The sequence below is a fragment of the Watersipora subatra genome, chromosome 1, assembly GCF_963576615.1.
Source record: "Watersipora subatra chromosome 1, tzWatSuba1.1, whole genome shotgun sequence".
NCBI classification, from domain to species: Eukaryota; Metazoa; Bryozoa; class Gymnolaemata; order Cheilostomatida; family Watersiporidae; genus Watersipora; species Watersipora subatra.
The window spans coordinates 24,580,685-24,607,471 of NC_088708.1; the positions used below are offsets into that span (position 1 = coordinate 24,580,685).

Genomic DNA, 26,787 nt, shown 5'->3' on the forward strand with positions numbered 1-26,787 from the left:
TGTCTAAACTTCACCTCATCTCGGTTAGAATAAATTACTCTGCGTATATGTATCATCACTTCTGAACTTGCATCTAAATAGGTACCACTCAGTTGAAGTAACAATAAAAACCTTGCCATAATTATTAGTGATTCTTACATTACTAACTGTCTTTATATATAGTTTTATATAATAACTAGCTGCATTACCCGTCTACAGGAGCAGATTCACGGGCAGCATAAGGTTTATTGAGAGTTGGCTTTCATACCGTAAAACAACTCCAAATATGCAGTTACATCTCCCTCTCTCCATCTCTCCCTCTTTCCTCTCTCTCCCTCTCTCCCCTCTCTCTCTCTCTTCCTCCCTCTTTTCCCTCTTTCTCTCTCTCCCTCTCTCCTCCTCGCTATCCCTCTCTCTCTCCTTCCCTCCCTCTTTCCCCTCTCTCCGTCTCTCCCCTCTCCCTCTCTCCCCTCTCTCTCCCTCTTTCTCTCCCTCTCTCTCCCCCCCTCTCCTCCTCGCTCTCCCTCTCTCTCTCCCTCTTTCCCCTCTCTCCCTCTCTCCGTCTTTCCCCTCTCTCTCCTTCCCTCTTCCCCCTCTCTCTCCCTCCCTCTTTCTCTCCCTCTCTCTCTCCCTCTCTCTCTCCCCTTCTCTCCCTCTTTCCCCTCTCTCCCTCTCTCCCCTCTCTCTCCCTCCCTCTTCCCCCTCTCTCCCCTTCTCTCCCCCTCTCTCTCTCCCTCTTCTCCCTTTCTCTCTCTCCCTCTTTCTCTCCCTCTCTCTCCCCCCCTTTCCTCCTCGCTCTCCCTCTCTCTCCCCTTTTCTCCCTCTCTCTCCCTTTCTCCCCTCTCTCTCCCTTTCTCCCCTCTCTCTTCTCCCTCTTTCTCTCCCTTTCTATCCCTCTCTCTCCCCCCCTCTCCTCCTCGCTCTCTCTTTCCCCTCTCTCCCTCTCCCTCCCTCTTCCTCTCTCTCCCTCTCTCTCCCCCCCTCTCCTCGCTCTCCCTCTCTCTCCCCCCTTCTCTCCCTCTCTCTCTCCCCCCCTCCCCTCCTCGCTCTCTCTCTCTCCCTTTCTCTCTCTCTCCCTTAGTTCAACGCAACACATGCGGATAGACAACATTTTTGGTTTTTCTGTCGGGCGTATGAAGAAACAGTTTTCGGCGTGTGCCTACTTTTGAGCAGGCGACGTATAGCTGGTCATGGCTGATGCAGGGTGACAGTAAGTCGATAGCAGCTGCTCTCTTTCTTTTCACAATAGCGTATCGCAACCCTCGGAGTACTCGTGAAAGTTCTGTAATAGTAAGTTACAGTAGGCCTACTCGTAGCTGGAAAAAAATTAGTAACTCGGCTGCTGAAGGAAATGAACATGACCCACTATCACGAACAGCGGCAAATCCAACGTTATTAAGTAGTGGAGATATCAATCAATTTATCTTTGTATAAGCTATCCTGCATTACTTATTAGAAGTCATCCTCTCATGTAAATTTTCTTTTAACTTTTACACAAATAATCTCAAACTAAATATGAATTGTTCACTACTATCTTGCATTCAAGATTCTTCTACAGTTTCCGTTTTATTGGATAATATGCCTGCAAATAGAGGCTTTTTGTTATTTTGTTATCAGCAAAATAAAAGATTACTAACTAACTAACGATCGAATCGAAAAAAAAGACCGCCATATACGGTAATTTATTTATACTGCTAATATTTGGGAGTTATCGGTGACTCAATATATCGAGAAGACAACTCATACTATTAGCATATCAGTATTTATCGTCCATCCCTACGATGAATAGCGGGTTACGTATTATAATAGAGGCGTGTACTAACCGGAGATTCCCGTTAATGCGCCCTAGCGGTGAAAAAAACCGCAGAATAGACACGCCCTTATATAAAAGTAGCGGCTAATAGTCGGAAAAGTACGGTACTCTATAAAGCGGACAGACACACAGATAGATAGATAGATAGATAGATAGATAGATAGATAGATAGATAGATAGATAGATAGATAGATAGACAGATAGACAGACAGACAACGATTGCCGTTTATATATAATAATTTCATTTTAATGCGTCATCTAATCATCTACAGTATTTATTAAGGTGTTCGAGCTTTGTAAAAAATTGAACAAACTACTGTGTATTATTATAGGAATAATCATTTCAACATAATATATTATGACGGTTTTAACATACAAAGTACATATGGAAATGAATTCTTGTAGCCTCATGGGTAGGTAGTAGTTCAACTGTAGAGAGTTTTTAAGATCAAATTGTCAACATTTGTCGATAATTGGAGAAGCGAGCTCGCCTGATCAAATAGCGACTGACGATTTTATCCGAATATAATCCAACGGTAGACATTGATGGAACTCAAGCTAAATACTCACGAAAACTTGTTGAAGACATCAGCCATAGTTGTTAGCTGATTCACAAATTCTCCTAAAGCTGTTAACCTTGTGAGAGTTTCTTTTGGAAAGCCATAAGTTTCAAATTTGACTCTACCAATGTCAGACCTTTCAGAGTCCTTTTTCTTCTTTTCCTCAGAATAAACCAAGCAGTTCCGAAGACACCCAGCCACCTAATTGAAAACCATCAAAAATCTAGTCACTTAATGTAAAAGAAGCTCCAGCAAAATTATATGCTCAGAACAACAGCGTTGAACAACTTTCTGTACCAACCTTTGCTTTCTCCGTATCGTAGGCAACCACAAATGGGAGTGCCCCATTAACTACGCGATCATAGACTAAGTTGGTCCGCCCTTGGGTGTAATCTTCAGCCGTAGACCAGACGCCTGAGCTGATAGGCTCTTCAGCCCAAAAGCTGTGCCAAAGAGGCAAAAGCTCTCGCCACCTTGTCTTCCTCTCTTCATCCCAAACCTTAAATAAAAACAGTAACGTATCTATCTGCTGCAAAGAAACGGCTTAAACATGTAACAATGGTTTTAATGATGTTTGCATACCTGAATATCTATCATTGGCACTAGCGGAATGCCGCTCACTCTGTATAAAGTTTACTGGTTTAGTAGCTAATATCTACAAAAAATTAATACACATGTTCCCATAGAATAATTATATACTTTCAATACTTAACGACGTATTAAGCACGCTCTCACAAAACGTCAATGTAGGCTCTCATCATACATTCATTAGCCAAGCTAGCCTGACAGTCCAATTGCCTATTTCAACTTTACGATGGCTGACTACCATTCTACAGCTCCAGACTCTAAAATAGATATGGGGTGTTGCAAGCTTTTCTACTCTTTATATTAAGTCTACTCAGATGAACAGGTGTCGTGTAAAATATCAGTTGACAATTCCAATGTTCTTTTCATTACATAATATGTAACGAAAAGAACACTGGATATTACACTAAATATATTACACTAAATATTACACTACACTAAATATTTGCAATGTTATTGCAAATATTTAGTGTAGTGTATTTATGTAAGCACAACAGTTTATGTATTTATTATAATATTTATGTAGACACAACAGAATAAGTGCAATTGTTCAACGAATGTGTAAGAAGGTGTGATATTTACAGCTATATTAACAAACTTAGCGTTAGCGCACAACATTGTCTGAAGCAGTCCTTCTCAATTGGTGGGTGCTAGGGGCTACTAAGGGGTTGCGTTTGACCTTGGAGAACATGTTTTTTTAATTTTTCTACTCTCCTAGAACAAAGTATAACGGCATCTCCGCTGTATTAGGGTGCAGCATAGATATAGTAAACCCTAGATTGGCGAATAGCTATCATTACAAAGGAGCAAAAGTGAGGCCTATAATTGGCTGTTACTCTCACGACGTGATGTCGCAGTGATGTGCATCACGGAAACAGAGCCTTGAGCTGAGCAACAATTTTAGTGGAGAAAGCATGCTTGTCCTACTAGTTTGTAAGTCATAAACGTTACAATAAGACCAAATTATTGGTGAAATGTCATCAGAGGAGACTACAACACCCCAGGTGTGTGAACCAACAATAAAAATTTTAAATGCTTGGTAAACCTAACCTTTGCACGTGTACTATACCATTGGTTCACGTTGTAAGAAACTACTGGAAACAAACTAACTACCAACTAAACTGAGCTTACTTGTCTTATCATGGTCTCATAACAATGAACATGCCTTTCTATGATTATTCTGAATTGAAAGTGAAGTGAATGAATGCTTGGGACTATCAAAAGAAAGAGTGTCTAGACTGATTACAACAACACATATTACAAACTTGTCTCTCAGCTGATAGGGTTGTAATCTAGCTTGGCATGACTGATCAAATGCCTTTTTTGTCTCATTCCAAGAAACTTAATGATATTCATTCTACTACATGTATGTATTGTTAATGTTTAGGCTAAGAAAAAGTCAAGCCCCAGCTGGTGCTGTGCCTAAAGATGTTCAAGCATTCCTGAGAAATGCTCAGATCTGGCGTTTCACAGCTTTCCAAATGAGAAACGAGTTGAAACCCTTAATGCTTGGGTAAAGACAGTGCGAAGACAGGATTGGACCCAACATCAAGCTCTGTATTATGTGGTGGACATTTTTAGAAAGACTGCTACAAGGTTCCACCAGGTATTAGAAGAAAACCAATGCTAAAATCTGACGCAATACGTACAATATTTACAGCTTATCCAACCTACCTTCAACCAAAAGCTGTGAAAAGACGGACACCAACCATAAAAACAGAAAGCCTGCCGAAACGTGAAAGAACATCTCAGACAGCAGCCAGCACCATAATACCTGACCCTGAAAATACTACACCCGGTGATACTACTATCCATGATGATGAGCAACCTGCAGCTTCTGACAATCAGATCACACCTACAGCCTCGACAATGAGCTGCCGACGGGCGATGTAGTGGTAGACCTAAACAGCCTGCTGTCACACGTATCTCAATATTAAAAAGAAGAATCAAAACTCTACAGCAGAAAATTATTAGTTTAATTTGTATTTGGTCACTCTTTGTATTATCAATGATATAGAAGCTTCTAAATCATTGATATTGTCCATTACCATGTGTCTAAGATTCTTGCCTTTCTCATCCAAAGTCAGTTTTATATATTATCAATAAAATATGCAGTCTCACATGCACAATCTATGGAAAAATTGAGCAGTTTTTAGTGTTAAGTCAATAGGAATTCATAGATCAGCTGATTCACTTTACACATCACCATGACGTTGCGTCATGCTAATTATAGGCCTCAATTGTTTTGATTATTCGCATATCTAGGGTTTACTATATCTATGGGGTGCAGTGATATCCTATTTGTCAGAGTGTGTGCAAGGAGATTTGCTCTAGAGTGTAAAAGTTTTTTGTACATGTAATGAGTTGACACACCGAGCACAGTGCTGGAGTATGAAGTGTTGAATGTTTTTTGTCCCAATAAAATTATTCTCCGAGGTGAAACGGGTCGATATTTCTCTTTCTTTAATGCCAGTATTATTCGCTGTTGTATTGCACAAATGACGAGGGTGATTCCGATTACTAGACTTTATAGCCTTTGGCTTACTTTTTTGTTGAACCGGAAACACACGTTCGTCGAAAGATTCCAATTAATAATGATAATACAAGAGTTGTCCACTCTTAATAAAAACAATAAGAAAGGATAACTCTTGCTTGTAAAAGTATCAACAGAGCTACCAAGCTTTTTCAACGGTGTAGTGTACTCCCAACAGCTTCTTACATAAATGGGGATGTTTTCTTTACTGTCGTAGTGTATTCATTAGTATGTTTAGTGTATGTCTAAATATTCTATTCATATTCATTACAGTCAGGAATTTAGTGTAGTCATGTCTTGTGATTTTATAAAAGAAATGGCTTCCAGTCTGGCTGATTATCAAGACAACATTGAAAGTACGAATATTTGTGCATTTTTCAGCAAAGAAATTGCACAATGATGTAAACAAGGTATCACAACAACAATATAGTTAGACAAGCTTCAAATACAAAAAGATACATAGTGATTAATACAAAATCTACATGGCAGATACAATAACAAAAATTTCATGAGAACTACTATTTCCTTCAAAACCATTGTTATGAGCTTCACGAAGCTGCTTTTTGTACAATCTGTCTCTTTCTTTCTCCACAGCCCTCTTCACTGGATTTGTTTTACGAGCTAATCGACGCCTTTCTCTGTCGCGTTCCCTTTCCCTCTCCCTATAAGCTGGGTCACTGCGACGCAATTTCATACGATTTCGAGCACGATCAGTTTCCTGTTGATGATACTCAACCGACTGACGCAATCGTCTTTTACGCATCATATCTTTGTATTTCCTGTCAGCTGCTGATCTAGCCGACAAGACACAGTTACTAGGTGCGCTACTAGTAAGGTCACCAACTTCGTCATCGCGCTTCTGTAACAGGCTTGGCTCATCTGCTGTGGTTGAGACGATGAGCTCACAGTCTATAGGGAGCTCTTCGGCTGGTTCCTGCTTACCTGCAGGAGTGATAGCAATAGACAGGTGTACAACCGGTTGGGTGCACAAAATACTGAACTGTAAAACACATGAAGGCTTTACAAGAGGATGTCTCTATAAAACAGCAATGCATGAAATTTTTCACTTTCGAAATAATTCTGAATGTTCCGATTTCCGGTTTTCTCAGTTTTATGTGTGTATGATAAAGCAGATGGTCCAAGCAAAAGTATACCAAGATGAAAAATTACATGAAAACCTAAAGTTTGTGAACATCTATGAAGTCAGTAGAGCCTCGGGAACAATCACAATATTAGTAACAAGACCTTTTCTTTAGACAAAACAAATGTTTTATGTAGAAACTATTGTAAGGACTTGGGAATCACAAGCATAGCAGGCGTAACAATTGAAATACCTCTGAATATACCAGCACTTTGATCAGAGAAATTGTCTGGCTCAATTAGTACAAGTGAATTGTCTGCATCTGGTTGGGTCACTTCGTCACTGCTCTCACCAGTCTGAGCAGCCATTTAGAGCCCTACCAATAGATTCTGTTGAATCTGTAGTCTGTAATTGTGAACCCTAATTACTCATTATACCAGTGGAATAAAGTCACATGTTAGAGCCTAACAGTTATTGCTTTTCCGTTAAAGGGTCATTTACTCTAATTTTAAAAGGTTTTATAAAAGAAGAAAGCATAGATATTTTTTATCCTTTGAGATTTTGGTAAAACGCTAAGAAAAAACATGCCCAGACTTCTCTAAAAATGACATCAGTAATCGCCAAATTGTTTATAAGCGATAAATATATTGTCACATCGGGCACTTATATGTTTACACTGCATTTGAAGGAAAAATTGGGACAAGTTCTAACAAACCTATCTTTATTTAAAACATCTATATAATGTATCTGAAACTATATTTTAAGTTTTATTCTAACAATTATTAGTAAATACAAAGTAAAATATATGTCAATAGAGACGCGTGACGTGACATTGCAACTTGAACGCAATAGCCGATGTCATAATAAGGAGAATCAAACTCGATGCATGACTACTGACGCCATTTTTGGAGACATCTTTTCCTTCTGAGAGTTTTAACTGCGATCAAGTTTTGTCAATTTCAATCGTAAAACATTCGGGCAGTCATATCAGCTAAAATAACAAACAAAACCTCATATGATGGTAAAATATCTGAACTTTCTGATAAAATCTTTTAAAATTTGACACGAGTAACCAGCCCAGCCACAATTACAACAGCCAAATATTCACTCTTTGCGAATGCTTTCTTGGGTCAAAAAAATGACATCCGAGTTACCATCTCTCTCGGTATAGCACCAACAGAATCCTCTCTTTCTGTAAATGTAGAACACCTCTTCACTCCATGTCTACTGAATTAATACAATCAAATAAAAAATTCCCTGGATAATCTAGTTCTAGGTTTACGGTCAGGTATGTGAGAATGTTAACAGACAAACATTGCATACACAATGGATCATATTTTAAAACAATCTAAAACGGCAACAGCGCAGTATTGCTGGTTGAATTCAAGCCAATTATAATCTAGCATTCTCAATGCTGATCAATCAGCAACAGTTAATTGAACAATCTGGGTAGTTAATTTCAGAATGATGCCAAAGATTGGTTAAAATTTTCCAGACCCGTAATTTCAAAATTTGAACTCTGAATGGCGCGGATGATTCTGTGAGTAGTATGTCATTAGGAACTGAATGGAGTCAGTAAGGATGATTCTATGAGTAGTATGTCATTAGGAACTGAATGGACGGAGTTAGTAAGGATGATTCTATGAGTAGTATGTCATTAGGAACTGAATGGAGTCAGTAAGGATGATTCTATGAGTAGTATGTCATTAGGAACTGAATGGACGGAGTTAGTAAGGATGATTCTATGAGTAGTATGTCATTAGGAACTGAATGGACGGAGTCACTAAGGATGATTCTATGAGTAGTATGTCATTAGGAACTGAATGGATGGAGTTAGTAAGGATGATTCTATGAGTAGTATGTCATTATGAACTGAATAGACGGAATCAGTAAGGATGATTCTATGAGTAGTATGTCATTAGGAACTGAATGGACGGAGTTAGTAAGGATGATTCTGAGTAGTATGTCATTAAGAACTGAATGGATGGAGTCAGTAAGGATGATTCTATGAGTAGTATGTCATTAGGAACTTAGTGAATGGAGTCAGTAAGGATGATTCTATGAGTAGTATGTCGTTAGAAACTGAATGGACGGAATCAGTAAGGATGATTCTATGAGTAGTATGTCATTAGGAACTGAATGAATGGGATCAGTAAGGATGATTCTATGAGTAGTATGTCATTAGGAACTGAATGGATGGAGTTAGTAAGGATGATTCTATGAGTAGTATGTCATTAGGAACTGAATGGACGGAGTCACTAAGGATGATTCTATGAGTAGTATCATCATTAGAAACTGAATGGACGGAGTCAGTGAGGATGATTCTATGAGTAGTATGTCATTAAGAACTGAATGGATGGAGTCAGTAAGGATGATTCTGAGTAGTATGTCATTAGGAACTGAATGGACGGAGTCAGTAAGAACTCTGAAATTTAATTGATAGTGTTCTCACTCTTGGAAACAATAGCGAAAGTAGTCTTATCGATGGAAATAAACAGGAAGGATGTGAGAAGAGAACATATGGAAGGCAAAGAAAGATCTCTGATACCTTGATAACACAAGCAGAGTTTTTAGTGCACATTCTAAAATACTGAGCGCGGTGACATGGCACCCAACAACATCCACAGTCATAGATGCTGCTGTTACGTTACCAAAAATGTTTACTAACATGCTACATCGATGAAACACAAATGAAGAATTTATCATATGAAGTAAAGGAAACTGAAAATAGCTATTCTAATTAAGTATAAATGCACTAGTAACAGGGACTCCAAACTGAACAATAAACAGTAAATCTAGCTTGCCAGCCTCTATCCATGGTTATATTAAGCCCTATATATAACTTGTTAGCAAGTGGCTGGCATCGAGTAGTGATAATGGCAACAGTAAGATGATACTGTTGTTAGCACTGACTAAGATATGGTTAGCAACATTGTACTTTGCATTGTTAATGAACAATCATTTAACTCTTTAGGACTTGAACCAATCAGAAAGGAACAAACTTGTAACTATTAGTCAACAGTTACTGAATCTAGCCACTAGGCTACCTGCCACCCAGAACTAGGGTTATAAGTATTCTAATGGTTTTTTTCATGGTAATGTTCATGAACATTTTGACCAATTCTGTTTGAATGCTCTTTACATACCCTTTATCAGTAGTCTTGCCCTTTAGTGTAAGGTTTGTTATTCTGTTGAAAAAGTTTTTTCTGTACACCCTTACTGCCTGCAAGAGTATTAGCTAGTTGCATATTATACACCCATGAAATTTTATCTGGCTAATATTAGGCCAAATATTTTCTAGTGGCAATAATAGTTAACTTTATGAGGTAGGCTTAGATATCATTTCACAGATGGACTAGTTTACTCTTTGCAAATAAATCCGAAACTTAAACCTTAGCAAGTGGATTTAGTCTACCATCTCCAAGATAGCCTTTATAAAAAAACCAAAATTTCATTGTTTTACTGGCATTTCTGCAGCAAGCCTTTTGTTTTGCAGATACCTTCTGATCAGGCTAACAAATTTGTCAATAATTATGCTGGTGTTTTTGACAAAAATGGTCAATTCTTCAGCTAATAACAACTCCTTAGTTGCACGTGGCAGTTATTCAGCTCTACTGCGATTGGGTCTCATGATTTGCTTTTGCAAATGCTTTGTTCGTTCATAGCCTAACATTGTTAAACCGATTTATTTAAAAGGTCAGCAGTACAAGGCAAAGGACTTGGAAACAGACCGGTTTATTCATCAGCAATTTAGCTGAGACTACCCAGATCTATGCCTGCTTTCAATAATCACATGTTTCTACTGAATAGATATAAATTTGCCAGTTAAAACTTGTGGACCATGCAGACCAAGCAATTTTTGAAGTTTCAGCAAACAAGTGGTATTCCACATATAGTGAGTCCTTACGATGCGGTATGGCTTTATCTGATTCACAGATGCTTTAACCATTACACTTACTTGCATCATAATGCAGATGAACAAGTCATTACCTACGTGACCATAGTCAATCCTAGCTGCAGATTATTTTGTATCTGGTTTATATGCGTTAAGCTTGAAACACTCGGGATAAAACAATAAGTTATAAAAAATAAAACTATTAGGCTAACGCTTACTAACAAGAATTTGATATGACAACATTGAACATAGCAGATGTCATTTTCAATGTAGTGGCCATCTTTTTATGGTGTATTAGGACCTGGAATATACAAGTTAGATATCTACAGAATACGACAGAATCTACGAGTAGCTCACTTTTCTGTACCATCAGCTTTGTGTTTTTATCTAAAAGTTGGTCAGGACAAAGGGTTCAATGCGTTTTACATTTAGCGAAACTTTTTTAAATACGTGTATTAATAGTGGTTTAAGTCCTCTAACACAAACAAGCCGGTCATCGTAGGTTGAGCCAGCTGTGTAAATCAGAAATATCTACCTGCCTTTTGCGTTCATATTTTTTGAATTTCGTTGTTTGAAAATGTCCTCGATGTATCATATAGGTACATACCTGCCAACTCTCATGCATTGGGCGTGAGACTCACGCAATCACCCCGTAGAAAAAATGAAAATGCGTGAGATTTTTGCCCCAATTTCCACAATTTTATATATACTATCATTGATACATCAATTGCCCCAAAACCAAATCTCACGCATTGCCCCACTCTTGGGTTGGCAGGTCTGTATAGGTATACAGCATTATTTTGACAGGGTTGTTTAAAGAGATAGTCAGACTTCTTAAAGATTCAAAAAAATATCTTGTCTTGTCCACATGTAGCAGTTTAAGCTAATAAGGTTTCTAGGAAATTTGTTGTCGCAGTGTCTTTGGCTCTGCTATGTCAGTTTATCTGCAGTTAGTCAGCATGTCTTTAGCAAACGTGTTTGGTTTGTCATATTTAAAGCGCTTCCGAGTTTTATTTGCTCGATTTAGGAGGTAGAAAACTAAAAAATGAGAAAAGTGAAGCAATAAAACTGTATATGCAAAAAACTGTGCCTGCTCTACACACCTTTTTTGGTGTAACTCGTGTACCTCAATGTTCGCAAACCTTTTTCAAGCCGAAGCTGTTGAAATACTAACGCAAGCTCGGAAGTACTGCCTTTTCTCCGTCTCTAACGAAGCCGAATGCGACTAGCCTTGCCCAGAAAGAAAGTACGTACATGTATCAGGCAACTCTTTTAGCGTATCGCGTAGGATCTAATTCCGTTCAGTAGCAGATCGTTTTGTGAGATACCCATCGCAAAAACCAACCGTTTCTCTGCCCAAAAATGTTTTTACAGTTTTGATGTTTGTTTTGCATTGATGTAAAACGTATGTATAAAATTTAAATGGCTGTGTTAAGAATACTTCTTGTTCTCTTCACTCTACACAAAAGTTGAAGACACTGAGTGCAAAGGCAATACATGTAAAATATTTATTTCGCATAAATATATTAATACATGTAATCAATGTGTGTGCATTACGAAGAATAGCATACAAAAGACAGCCAGTGATCTCTGAAATTTTTGGCTCGTCTGGCCTCTGAAGAAAACTAGCAAGAGTGTGGTAGGGACAACCCCTACTTCTAGTCTCTGCGCTGTAGCGAACGCTACAACCTGCTGAACCCAACAGGAGGGAGCTGAAACCAACTCATTTATGCTCTGATGAACCCAACAGAGTGTGCTGAACCCAACACTGCTGAGTGTAAAACCTGCTGAAACCCAACTCACTTGTGTTCTGCTGAAACCAACAGATTGCGCTGAAACCAACGTTGCCAACTGTACAACCTGGCGAACCCAACAGGAGGAAGCTGAAACCTACTCACTTGTGCTCTGCTGAACCCAACATAGTGCGCTGAACCCAACGCTGCTGACAATACAACCTGCTGAAACCAACAGGAAGGAGCTGAACACAACTCACTTGTGCTCTGCTGAAAACAACAGAGTGCGCTGAAACCAACGCTGCCAACCCTATAACCTGCTGAAACCAACAGGAGATAACACAACTCTTGTAAGGATAATAATTAGTTAATTATCCAAATTATTTGTAGTAATTTTGTGTGAGCTTGCTGTTAGTCTGTTAGTGACTATTGTAAATGATATTTCTCCAACAATAACAACTTTATTATAGTAATACTAATCATGCGTCTAATTCAAGAGTCTGATTTGCCTAAACATTTGTGGCAGTATTTATATTACATAAGCGAGTGGCCTAAAGATTGATGGTTATCGTTCAAACCGACCAATCATATAGTCTTGCTGACTGCCGAGTTTCTAAGAATTTTCACATTCAGAACAATAAAAAATTATTGCTAGACAGTGAGCTATTGCAGTGTAACAATCTAAACACTAACAAAAAACCAGAAACTTTTACATATACTAGATAGGGAACAATAATCGTAACAAAACAGTAAGACATATTTTGATAATAAAAAGGACTAATTACAAAATCTTATCTTGAGAAAACGTATGAATAATAACGGAAACAATATTGTTTCAGTAACTTAAACAACTAATACTTAATTGGAACAGAAATTATTGGAATAGATTATTCTGACACGTAACCATGAACATGAGAAAATTCTTCAAAAAAGCGAACAGTAAGAAATAAATTATAAAAGATTGTTCACTGCGTAAAAATCTTAATACATGGCGTCTGCTATTTTTTCTAGGTCAACCACTGTCCCAGAAATACCTTCTCGATATATATATCGCCCAAGTCAACTTTTCCTTTTATCGGTCAATTTATCGCCCTATTTTCTGCGCCGGGTGTTCGAAGCGCCTTGATGAGCTTGACGTCCATGGAACCGATACCATCCAAATAAAACAATTCTTTGGAATTATTCCCCCACGGTCATTTTCATGGCCACTATTCCTTTCATAGAGTTTGTTCTTTAGAATATCTCACTTTATTTTTTTAAGTTTACTACATCTCCTTATATATGCTTCTTCTCTGGTTGGGCTCCGGCGCCTTTACGCTCAGTTGGTCTTGGCTACATGACTCGGCTCTAGTATACAAGTCATGTGGCTGGTTCAGCCGTGGTAGCCAAGCAAACTTCTTTGTGCGGAAAATAAAATTAGGGCAACCCCGAACTCGGCCAAGCAGGAACTGATGCTTGGTTATAGTAGGCTAGTAGATGAGGAACCGCCAATAATTAACGGTTGGCTTGCAAAAAAATGCGTATTACAGTTATTTTGTATCAAAAGGTTCACCGTGTCATTCTCTGTTGTGTTGTAGGTGTAAAATATGTGAAAGTGCAATCACAATCTCTTGAAAGCTCAAAAACGAACAGTTAATCGCACCCATCACGAAAACGCCGTTGGTTGGAATCCCTTTATTTCGTTGATGTATTCAACTTGACGTGGTTATTGTTTTGACACTTGACGTTATCACATGAATTGAAAGGCCAATAAAAGGCTCAATATAAAACGTCACGTAGCACTAGTTTATCACAAACACTTCCGGTTTTACCGGAAAGCTCTTATCAAATATAGATGCTCGGTACTTTACAGTTTCGTTTCAGCTTGGTCTAATCATCTAGTCCCAATCTGATCATATGACCCATACTTTTTACCAAATGGCATAAACAATTTCTGCAGCATTTTTCGACTATTACAGGTGACCAACAGGCTCCTCATGTTTATCAGAAGATGATATGCACTCCTTCGAGCTAAGGTTAAAAAGTTAAACCAAATTTTAGGCTAGGTTTTGAGATATCAGTGCTCAAAGTGACAGCATTAAAATGATGATGAAATAGACAATAAGGACAATAGACATGGTTTTATTGAATGCGTGAAGTATATTTGTGAAAATATTTCAACGAATGAGGTTGCATGAAAGTGTGAACAGAAGCATATTGTGTTCAACTACGTCCCATTTGAACCGTTTTGAGAGGGATTCCAACCTATGGCGTTTTCGTGATGGCTGCGATTAACTATTTGTTTTTGAGCTTTTAAGAGCTTGTAATCACATTTCCACCTATTTTACACCTACAACACAGCAGAGTAAGACATGGCGAACCTTTTGATACTAAATAACTCTAATGTGAATTTTTTTGCAAGTCAACCTCTAACTACCCTTCGACACTGCTACCGTAAAAGGTATTAATACCGTCTCGCTATCTCACAGCCGATAGCAGACTGTTGATATACCAACGCAACCCCAGCAAGAGCCAACAACTCAGAATCTATATACCACGGCTGATATCAAACTGTGTGTCAGTGCAACCTCAGTCGGAGCCGATAAATCAGACTCTATATAACAGCCGATAGCAGACTGTATATACCAGCGCAATTCTGACAAGAGCCGATAATACAGAGTATATACCACAGCCGATAACAGATTATGTATATCAGTGCAACCTCAGCAGGAGCTGATAAATCAGACTATATCACAGTCGATAGCAGACTATGTATATACCAGCGCAACCCCAGCAAGAGCCGATAATACAGACTGTATATATGACAGCCGATAGCATACTGTATATACCGGCGCAACTCCAACAAGAGTTGAGAAATCAGACTCTATATCACAGCCGATAGCCGACTGTGTATATATGTACTAGTGCACCCTTCGAGCCAAGCTGTCTACGTTACAAAAGAAAATGTGTTATACTTGATTAAATTTATTATAGTATCTTAGTATGTTTCACCATAGTGACCATGCTAGCCAAATTTTGACTGCCTCTCCAATGCAGACAAACTGTTTATATAAGCAAGCAGAAGCAAACTCAATATATGATTGGTGGTTACGAGTAGTTGAAATTTGTAGGTCAAAATGGCAGTTATTTTTTAAAAGAACAAAAATTATTTATTTACATGTAAATACATGATATATAATTTGGCTACATTTTTGTAATGCATTAATTAATATGGAAAAAAAGTTAATAATAAAACAATCAACAAAGATTGTTGCTCTATTTTTGGGTAATTTTGTGCTTGTGAGTCCAAGGAAGCGGGTGCCTTATAATCCTCTTAGCGGGCGCATTCTAGCCTGTATTTATTCTAGTGATCGCCTTGGTTTCTGGTAGCAGCTGGCTTATGTCATAATTTAAGTTACCTGGTTGCATATATAGGGCCAAGTTAACTCACTGGTCTGCACTATCCAACATGGCGCACAATTCCAAGCATTGCAACTTTACTACCTGTAAGCTGCATGCACTCCACCGTCATAAACATACGCATGTTCATCAGTGCACCCTTTGTGACTGCTATTTCGACCAATGTGAGAAGCTAGTCACACATAAAAATTCCATCCACTAAGGTCCATTGGCACCCAAACAGACTTGAGGGAGAGCTGGGTTCTGCCTTGCTACAAACGGCGACCCGAGCCTTGCCCAATACAAGGTCGCAAGCCATACTCCAGATAGTCTAAGAGGCCAAGATGGCGACCAGCACGGGATGAGGCGCCTACACCTCGCCGATCTATGGAGTCTGTTGTGGCTTGCCCAAGGCTCCACTTCCAGAACCTTCACCATGTTTTAGGGATACCGACCCTCTCGGGCTGCTGGGCTCGCCAGTGCACGTACAGCTGTAGCCTGTGCTCACATGTTCCTATCTCGGCTTATAGTGCATACCACTAATTAGTGACCCTTCAGCCAAAACGCTCAGTGCTAGAGCCTGGCTGGCTGCCACTACAGTTAAATATTGCCCTATCAAACTGAAATACTGGTAATGAGTTGTTCATTATGTTAAATTTTGAGTATGTACATACGCAGGCCTATGTATAGACATGCTGGATTTATTAGCCCGTATGTTATAATATCCTGGCGCAATTGCTGCACCAACTTGGTGGTTTCGAATAAAAGCAATACATGTGGTTGTTGCAAAACATAATACATCTACAGTAAACTACATGTATTCTCACATGAATTGAAAGGCCAATAAAAAGCTCAATGTCAAACTTATCGTAGCACTAGTTTATGACAAACACTTCGGGTTTTACCAAAGACCCCGTATCAAATATAGATGCTCGCTACTTTACAGTTTTGTTTCGGCTTGGACTAATCGTCAAGTCATAATCTGATCATGTGACCCAATACTTCGAAAATAATTTTTGTAGCACTTTTCGATTACCACAGGTAACCAACAGGCCCGTCATGATTATTAGACAATGATATGTACTCCTTTGAGCTAAGGTTAAAAAGTTTCACGATTTTTTACGGTAAGTTAAAAGATATCAGTGCTAAAAATGACAGCATTACAATGACGATAAAATAGACGCGTAAGAACAATAGACATGGTTTTATTGAATGCCTGAAGTATATTTGTGAAAATATTTCGACGAATGAGATTGCATGAAAGTATAAACAGAAACCATCCTGTAACAACTACGTCCCATTTGAGCTGTTTTGGAAAGCGAATTCAAACTATGGCGGTCTCGTGTGACTGCGATTAACTGTTCGTTTTTTAGCTTTTAAGAGCTTGTAATCACATTCCCATATATTTTGCACCTACAACACAACAGAGTAAGACATGGTGAATCTTATGATACCAAATAACTGTAATGTGAATTTTGTTGCAAGTCAACCTTTAAGGCTATGCAGGAAGACTGTTGTGCTAGAAAATGCTTGGCATTTATGTATATGGGATCCCCGGATAATGTAGATGCGTTTAGTGAAAAACTACACCGTCTGTATGCTGCTAGGAATAGACTCAGTGTCTAGAATAGACTTTTATTGTACAATTCCTGGATTTATATACCTAAGCTAATGCAAGCTGAATATTTAGAAAAGTGTCATGAGTGCCATCAAGGTATTACAAAATGGCAAAGATGCCAATAGCGACATTTTTGGTGGCCTAGTGTATATCTATATATATATAGATATATGAAGGGACCGGACATTGAGCTTTCTCTACACATGACATCTTCTCACTTGTAAGTGACTAGTAGGAATCCATCATATATAATTATATAAAAAAGTTATTATAAATGTAATTTGAAATAAACTTGTAAAACACTGGTTTTTGCGTGATTCTATATAATTTTGTGTAGTGTAGCACTCTTGTCTGAATTTCTCCTATAACAAATGATTATTTAAAAATAACAAAGTGGTTCCTTCTGCCAAGCAAAGAAAATGTTCTCTAAGATAATCGACTGTCAATTTAACACAGCAAATTTGTGTAGGATCAGTTAGATACATGTATTTGTAATTCTGACAATAGTTGTCTTCTCTTGAATATATGTTCGTGTAACTCTCAGTTCAGTAGTTGTCTTGCCGATGTTCGTTCATCAGTAGCATGAATGTTAGCCTTTTTTATTACTAGTGTATATCCTATCTTCGGCTTCAATTGCGAAGAATTTCGTATGCAATGTTGTTGTCGTATCAACAATAGATTGGCTTATCTCAGGCTTTGATATGTATATTTGTCAATAATAATAAGCCTCACTTCAGCAAGCAATGAAGAAAAATTGTCTAAGCAACTCTCTGTATACATTGTACTTCTCGTCAAAATGATAGCGATCAAAATTGTCATTAAAAATGTATTAGTGCAGTATTAGTATTCGACCATATGGCCTGCTCTTGTTTTTTCTATCTCATCTTATCTTCTTTTTTAATCACTTTCAGATGCTCTTTTTATACAAGCCATTTGGAATAACAGATTTTAATTTCGCAAGCTTTGTGCAAAGCTGATTAGGCATAACATAACACAGTTGCTGTGGTCGAGCGCAGTACCTCACTTTTTGGGAGAGCCCATGATGTCTGAAAACTTAGTCAGTGTACTAAGTCATTTTACTGAGTATAGAATTTATAAAAGAGTCTATATCTTTTGTTGTTAGTTGTAAGATTTAGAAAAATTCTGGAGTATATATTTTGCTTCATTCCTTCTGTTTTTCTGAATATCATATTGTTAAAAAATTTCTTTTAGCTCTGAAAAATTATCAAAGCTTAATTTCCAGAGGTTCTGCTTACTGCTAGAAATCAGCTCCTTGGGAAATTTCATGCAAACATAATTAAAAGGACTGTTTTTCATGAGTTTGATAGTTTCTGATGACCGCTTTGGCATGGCTAATGTGCAATAAAAATAAAATTAGCATAAAACACAAAAATTAAAATAAAACAAAGATGAGCATAAAATACAAAGATTACGATGTAAGTTTAAGTAATGCAATTCTTGTTTATGTGAAGTACTCAATCCTGTTGTTGATTGGGGATGCATGCACGGAGGCTCTTTTTTGATCTGTATAGGCTCTACAGGATTGGATGGCTATTTCATGCTCATGTCTTTTCTTCTTTTGTATATGCAATATCTTGATGTGTTATGTTGAATCTGATTAAGTATATAAATAAATGTATATATTATGGTGAAATACAGTGATTTGTGGTTTTCCTGTCCAGTTGAAATCCGGCATCCTCCAGGTGGTTTGGTGTGCTGTCTATGACGAAAAGGTAATTAAATCTCCTTTTTGCAGGCGTTGTTGTCATCATAGGGCATAGCAGTGTATGGTTTCCTTAGCAGAATAGGTCCTTTCATTTTCTTCCAAAACTGATATTTGACAGTAGAGTAGAATATTTAGAGTCATATATTTTACTAATCATCTACCGGTATCATTTTTTATTTTACTAATCATCATCATTTATCATTAATCTATTTTTTGGAGGAGTATGGGTACGTATTTTTTTTCTAGTTAACTCTTTCTTTTCGTACATTAGTTCAAGTGTGAAGCATAGGTATTTTAACCAATCACCATTGAAGATTGGCAGGTGTAGTAAGTATGTGCACAAGTTATTCCATTGTATCATAAGTAGGCCATGTTGTAGAGTTTTGCTAGATACTAGCGTGATAAGTTTGGAGTTATAGCTCACTGGTCTATTTTAGATATGTAGATCGTGAAACCTATACAATGGATAAAAGCATTCTAATTAGTGGAATATTACTACACAAAGTAAAAAGCATAAAATGTATAAAGCATTATGTAGAAACATATAACATGCAGGAAAACTGACAAACAGTACAGAATAGCAAGCAAAATGACATATTATGTATAACATCTATTTCACTAACCTTGTGCCTCCGTAATCACATTACTAGCATACTAGCGTCACATTCTTTAGTCTATTCGCTATTTGTGAAAAATAGCTGTAAATATGTCAGGTAAGTCTTATCTGCTTACACTCTAAAACTAAACTAAAAACAAGACAAAGAAAAAGAGCGGCAACAAACAAAATTTGGTGACCCAAAAGCAGCGCTATCATTGGTCATCATCATTAGACCACCCAAGGCAACCGGTGCAGAGGACAGGCTGACTGTCCATGAATCACCACTGAGGGTGACCAGAGTGCGCAAAAACTAATGGCCAAAGCAGTTACAGGAATGTGAGGCAATGCTTACTAGGCTCTTCACACTCCCATCTAAATTTATCATATTTACTAAAATAATATGGTCCCAATGTTCTTTAAAGTTTTGATTTATTGAATATATAATTGCTAAAATACTCTACATATAATGATCATGCTATTTGATTAAGCTACACTATATCTACGATAACGTCCAAAGCCACATTTACGCTTTGGCGATCACGACTATCTTCTGGATAGGTCGTTTTAGCATTGTCGCAGGTCCCAGTGGTCTGCCCATTCTGCCCAAGTGCCTGTTGGCAAGCCGCAGGATCACATTGCGTACAAGACCGTCCTCACCTTTTATGGCGTCTTCAATAACTCCCCATCTCCAGGCGTTCCTAGGCTGATTGTCTTCTTTTAGAAGCACAACATCTCCCACCTTGACACTTTCTTTACTACTTAACCACTTTTGTCTCAGGGTTAGATGCCGCATGTAGTCGGCTTTCCAGGCGACCCAAAACTCCTGAGCAAATTGCTGAGCTATTTTCCATTGTGTTCGCCTATAGAGCTCGTCATTCTGAAACTTTCCTGGTGGTGGAGCTGCAAGCTGGGTGCTTTTCATGGTCAACAAATGGTTGGGAGTGATTATATCTTCATCAGCGTTGCTGATGTTGGTTGTTGTGAGCGGTCTATGGTTTAATATACTTGCCGCTTCATAAAAAGCAGTTCTCAGGGTTTGAGTCCCAAGCCTTCCCTTATACTTAGCAGCCATGCCATTTAACACAGCTCGTACAGACCTGATCATTCGCTCCCATACACCTCCTTGGTGACTCGCTTCTGGACTGTTCATTCGAAATTCTATTTTATTTGCGATGAGGTAGTTTCTTACATCTTCATCTGTAGTCACCTCGATTTGCCTTTGAAACTCATTCTGTGCACCCACGAAGTTGGTGTCTTGATCACTAAATAGCGTCAAAACAGGTCCCCTGATGGCCACAAAACATCTCAATGCGTTGATAAATGCATCCGTGGTCAATTCTTCTAACAGTTCGATGTGAATGGCTCGGGAGTATAAGCACGTGAACAACAGTCCCCACCGTTTGAGCTCTGATCTCGGGTCTTTCACCATAAAATGACCAAATACATCCATGCCTACATGAGTAAATGGTGGGGTTTGCTCTATTCGTTCCGGAGGTAACTGGCCCATCTGTTGCTGTTCAGGTTGCTTTCTGAGTCTGGAACATATAACACAAGAGCTGATGAGATTTTTGACTACATTGGAAGCGTTGAGTATCCAGAAGCCTCCAGATCTGATTGCTGCCAAAGTACTTTGTCTACCAAGATGATGTATTTTTTCATGAAAGTGTTGTACCAACAATTTGACTATGTGGGTGTCTTTCGGAATAATTGCTGGGCGCCTTTCGACTTCTTCTAATGTAGTAGCTCTATCAAGTCTTCCACCAACACGAAGTATTCCAGATCCGTCTAACAGTGGGTTGAGTTTGAAGATGGAACTTTTCTTTCCCACTCTTTTTTGGCATTTTATTTGAGAAATTTCATCAGCATAATGTTCAGTTTGAAGAACCTTGATTACTCTTGTTTCGGCTTGAGATAAGTCTGCAAGAGTTACTTTTTTGTCTTTATTATCAGCTCTTTTAGGTAGCATGCTAAGCGCCGCAATGCTTCGAGTCAGATCCTTCCACTGGCTAAACTTTTCAAATCTAGAAGACATCTGGATTTTGGGTATAGTTGATGTGGCCATAGCTTTGACGGTCTTAAGTTCTGGATCATTCTCTATATGATCACCTTTGACCTTGTGTTTGTCTATGTAGCTTTCAAGGTTGGCTTGTCTCAGAAATAAAGGTCCACCAAACCATGTTGACTGCAACAGTTGGTCTATATTCGCACCCCTAGAGGCAATATCTGCAGGATTATCCGTAGTGGCCACATAATTCCACTGTTCTTGAGAGCTCGCATCTTTGATTTCTTGAACTCTATTGGCGACGTACATGCGGAATTGTTTGGTATCATTGGCAATGTAGCCCAGAACTATCTTGGAGTCTGTCCAATAGTGTTCACTGTCTACATTAACTCTCAGCTCCTTTTTTACCATAGTGCTCAGGCGTGTGGCCATAACTGCTGCTTGGAGTTCAAGTCTAGGAACTGTGATTGGTTTCAATGGGCTGACTCTTGACTTTCCAATTAGCAATGCGCAGCTCGTGGTTCCATTTGGATCTATTAATCTTAAGTATGTGCAAGCTGCATATCCTTTAAGGCTTGCATCACTGAAGTGATGAAGTTCATATCGTGGGCTTACCATACATGGTGGCTTGATACATCTCGACACTTTTACCGCTTCTAACTTTTGGAGTTCGAATACCCAAGCATTCCAATCATCAAGCAAGTCACAACTGATTGGTTGATCCCATGGTTCTTTTGACGATGTGCATGCTTGTAATAGCTGTTTGCCCTTCAAAATGAAAGGAGCAAGGAGCCCAAGAGGGTCGTACACTTGGGCTACGGTTGACAACAAACCACGCTTAGTTGTTGGCTTTTCTTTAATGTTGTTGACGAACTGGAAACGATCGGTGTCAATACACCACTCTAGGCCTAAAGTTCGTTCATTTGGTAGGTGGTCTTGCAGCAAATCAAGCTTTTGAATTGTCTCACACCTTTCGGTCTCCGGAACTGTGGCAAGAACGTGTCGATCATTGCTAACAAACTTGTGAAGCCTGATGTTGCCTTTTGAACATATCTTCCTTGCGCTGTCAATCAATTGAATAGCTTCACGTTGGTTGGCAATACTTGTCACCCCATCATCCACATAAAAATCATTGATGAGAAAATTTGCTGCTTCGTCAGATATGCTGCGATGATCATTGGCAAGCTTTCTTAGACCAAATGTGGCTACTCCAGGTGACGAGGTAGCACCGAAGAGATGAACAGTCATTCGGTATTCCTTGCAAGTAGACAAGTCTTCGTCTACCCACAAAAACCTTAAGTAGTCTCTGTGTTCTGGCTGGACATAGAAGTTATGAAACATCTGCTGAATGTCACAGCAGACAGCAATCTTTTCTAGCCGAAATCGACATAGTATACCCACTAAACTATTAATGTGGTCGGGGCCTTGAAGGAGTGCATCATTCAGAGCGATGCCGTTATACTTGGCGCTCGCATCGAAGACTACTTGTAGCTTGTTTTTCTTTGGGTGCCGTATTCCGAAGTGAGGTATATACCAGCACTTATCTGTCAGGGATGTGTTTGTCACTTCTTCTGCATGTCCTGCTGTGATTAAGGCTTGCATAAACTTGAAATATTCTGCTTTGTAAGACTTGTCTGCTTTGAGCTTTCTTATTAGCTGATCTAAGCGTTTTTGTGCTTGTACTTTGTTATTTGGGAGAGTTGGCATGTATTTGAACGGGAGTGGCAGAACATAATTTCCATCAGGGGTCTGAGTAGTTCCATTTTCCAATATTTTTACAAATTGCAGATCATTCTGTGATACCATACCAGATTCAGTATCTTTGAATTCTTGGTCAAGTATGTTCAGAATCTCTTTGTCCTTAGTATCTGTCTTGTGTATAGATCTGGTTCCATTCTGAGGTTTGCCTCCACACAGAGTCCATCCAAACATTGTTCGCATAGCAAACATTTTTCCTGCCGTTCCAGGTACTGAGTCAAGCGGAGTGAGGGCTTGTGGACAATCAGTACCAATCAAGAGACCTACTGGTATGTCAAGTAGCGGAGGTAGCTTTTCGGCGATATCCTGCAGGTGGCCCGTTGCATCTGCTTTTGCTGCAGTTGGTATCTGTTCTCTGTTGCATGTGATAGCATCTTGCTCATAAGCATTTATGGATGTAACTTCATTAGTTGAGAATCCTCTCAGTTTGATATTAACATATTTACTTGTTGTTTGCGTAGAGCATCCATTGAGCGTGCTCATAGTGATTTGCTCTGGTCTACCTCTTGGTTCAATAAATTCAGCTGTTTCTTTTGATATGAAACAAGCGTCTGACTGTGTATCAAGGAGAGCGTACACAAGTTTTTCTTTGCCACTTCCTGCGCTGACGTAAACAGGATTGCCATGCAAGCCACGCCATCATTGGTGGTTCTAACCGTATTGCACCTCACTTCTTTGCGGGTTTCAGCTTGACTTGCCTCTGCACTTACTTTAGTATTCATTGTGGTGCTGTTGTCACGTGGTTTAGCTATCCTTTCTTCAGGATGGTCCTTCCTAGTCCTCCCTATATTCTCAAATGTATGCATTGCTGTTGGGTGAGGCTTACTACACCTTTTACATGTGGCCTTGTTTGGGCAGTCCTTTGATCGATGACCATCAGCTCGCAGGCAGCTGAAGCACAAACGATTATCGAACACAAATTTGGTTTTATCTGCATAGGGCAGAGCTTCTAACTTGAAGCACTGTGTAGTAGCATGAGAATCTTTTTTACAGAACAGACACAGAACTTTGATTTCTATGGTGCTCGCCTTGAAAGTTCTGGTTCGAACTTGCTGTTTAACAGTTTTGTTTTGGGGGTTTGATGCTTGCAGCGATATTGGTAGTAGCATGACGTCTGCTTCGTCTTGTACAAAGCTCGTAAACTCACTAAAGCTTGGATAGGAGTCTTCCTTGACTGCTTTGGCTACTACTCTGGCCCATCGGTTTTTAAGCCAGTCTGGCAACTTATCACTCAACTTTTCATTTTCTTGACAATCATTTAGTATAGCGAGCCCTGGTGTTGATTGCATTCCACTTCTAATGTGTGATAGAAAATCTCCAAATTCTCTGAGTGCTTTCCCATCTTTGGGATGTATTCTCGGCCAAGCAGCAAGCTTGTTGCGAAAAGTGCGAACAATTCTTTGCTTGTTGCCATATCTCTCTTTAAGCATAGCTCTTGCATCTAGATATGCTTCGTTAGTATTGGTCACAAAGTGTCCATTGATGCACTTCTTGGCTTCTCCTCCAACGAACCTTTTTAGGTGTCTGAGACGTTCCTTCCCATTGATGTTTTCAGCCTCTAAATAAGCATCTAGATCTACTTGCCAGTCAGTAAAATCTAGCAAATCTCCTGTAAAAAGAGAAGGTTCTACTGATGTTCTTTTTGCAGTGGCTTTATTCATTGTTGAAACAAGACTTTCTGCAAGCTGACGCACTGCATCTAATCCATCTGAGGCGGGCGTTGCAGAGCGCTCTACTTTGTCTGTACTGGCAAGTGGGGGTAATGGCCGAGGTGTGTCATTCTCAGTAATAACAATTACGTCTTGTGGTGTGACAGGAGTTGCTTCTTTCGGTGTGGGATTTCTTCGACTTTGCCTTTGTCTTTTGAGTTCTTCATAGATTTGCATCTCTTTTGCAAACTGCTCCTTCGCTTTCTGCAGTACAGACTCAGCTTCTTTGAGCTCTCTTTCTTTTTCTTCATCCTGAATCTGTAGGGCTGCCACTCTTTCTGTCATAGATTCCTTGATAGTCTCAAACTCATTCGATAGATCGCATACTTTCTACACTCTTATCTGGTTTATTAGCACATAAAACGCACATTTCCTTGTACGCTGTACAGATATGATCAAAACCCTGTTGGAAGGTAGAACTACATTCCTCTAACTGGTGTAAATCAAAAGATTCAATATCTGATATCAACTTAGTATACTCGACCAACTGAGTACTTATGGACTTGACTAAAAATGTTTTCAACTCTAAAGTTCTACTTTCTTTACCTATGAGAGAAAGGTTACGAGATCTCTCTGACCTTCTAGGTTCAAAAGGACTGTTTTCAGGATTACCAACATCGTTAGTACTATTCGCTTGCGCTGTAACTAAATGAGTGTGTGCAGAACCTAGATCATCATCTAACTTATCCGACAGCGAGCCATCAGGAGATGGCGCCCGCGAACTACCACCCTCAGTATCACTCGACATTACTGCCCCCGCACGCAGTCCTTATAGCGGATGATGATGTACAAAGCAGCCCAAGGGTCACCAACTGATGTCTGTTTTACAAAAAATGATAAAAAATCTTTAAGGTAAACCAAATGTTTCAAGAGATAAAAAGTATCAAATGAAAAATGGAAGGTGTAGTGTGAATGGTTACGTATGTTTCACAGCAATTACTTCTAATGAACCAGTTGAATACATAAGGCCAGCCTCAAGCTGAAGCTATTTGGATGTCAGATTGTTCACCAATATTGTGGTACAAACATTTAACAATCTACTAAAAAATGCTGCGGCTGATAGGCACATGTAAATGCACTTAGCTGAATTGGACCTATGTAGTTGCAGTGCTCGGTATACTGTAGAGCCTCGAAACTGTCCGAACTGTAAAACTGTAACTGTGAATTGTAGACCTGTGTAACTGTGGACTGTAAACTGTAGAACTGTGGACTGTAGAACTGTGGACTGTAGAACTGTGGACTGTAGAACTGTGTAACTGTAGAACTGTGGACTGTAAACTGTGGACTGTAGAATTGTAGACTGTAGAACTGTGACTGTAAACTGTAGAACTGTGTAACTGTAGACTGTAGAACTGTGGACTGTAGACTGTAGAACTGTATTATTGCTCAACTGTAGAGCCTTGGTATTGTTTGCAGATAAATTCTTTCTCCAAACACCGGATAAGGTTTCACTGTAGAGTTTTGCTAGATACTAGCGTGATAAGTTTGGAGTTATAGCTCACTGGTCTATTTTAGATATGTAGATCGTGAAACCTATACAATGGATAAAAGCATTCTAATTAGTGGAATATTACTACACAAAGTAAAAAGCATAAAATGTATAAAGCATTATGTAGAAACATATAACATGCAGGAAAACTGACAAATAGTACAGAATAGCAAGCAAAATGACATATTATGTATAACATCTATTTCACTAACCTTGTGCCTCCGTAATCACATTACTAGCATACTAGCGTCACATTCTTTAGTCTATTCGCTATTTGTGAAAAATAGCTGTAAATATGTCAGGTAAGTCTTATCTGCTTACACTCTAAAA

General features: G+C 38.9%; 3 protein-coding genes across 5 annotated transcripts in view; 1 reads left to right on the forward strand and 2 right to left on the reverse strand.

Annotated features, from left to right (window-relative positions):
• LOC137397436 (small ribosomal subunit protein uS5-like) overlaps nucleotides 1–26,787 on the forward strand; it is a 476,780-nt gene that overhangs the window by 434,946 nt on the left and 15,047 nt on the right. The window lies entirely within an intron of this gene.
• On the reverse strand, nucleotides 5,821–11,614 carry LOC137409604 (uncharacterized). Of its 3 annotated transcripts, none has more exons than XM_068095577.1 (3): nucleotides 11,550–11,614; nucleotides 6,805–6,927; nucleotides 5,821–6,412 (listed from the first exon to the last, which is right to left on the reverse strand). In XM_068095577.1, exons 2-3 carry the CDS (start codon nucleotides 6,917–6,919, stop codon nucleotides 5,949–5,951), a joined length of 579 nt encoding a protein of 192 aa, XP_067951678.1. In that variant the 5' UTR covers nucleotides 6,920–6,927; nucleotides 11,550–11,614; the 3' UTR covers nucleotides 5,821–5,948. The 3 variants fall into 3 exon arrangements, with proteins under 3 accessions (XP_067951678.1, XP_067951676.1, XP_067951677.1); XM_068095575.1 differs by having other exon boundaries at nucleotides 6,805–6,956; XM_068095576.1 differs by having other exon boundaries at nucleotides 6,805–6,956; nucleotides 11,573–11,608.
• Nucleotides 20,023–23,742, reverse strand: LOC137385475 (uncharacterized). Its single transcript, XM_068071946.1, has one exon. It carries the CDS (start codon nucleotides 23,740–23,742, stop codon nucleotides 20,023–20,025), a length of 3,720 nt encoding a protein of 1,239 aa, XP_067928047.1.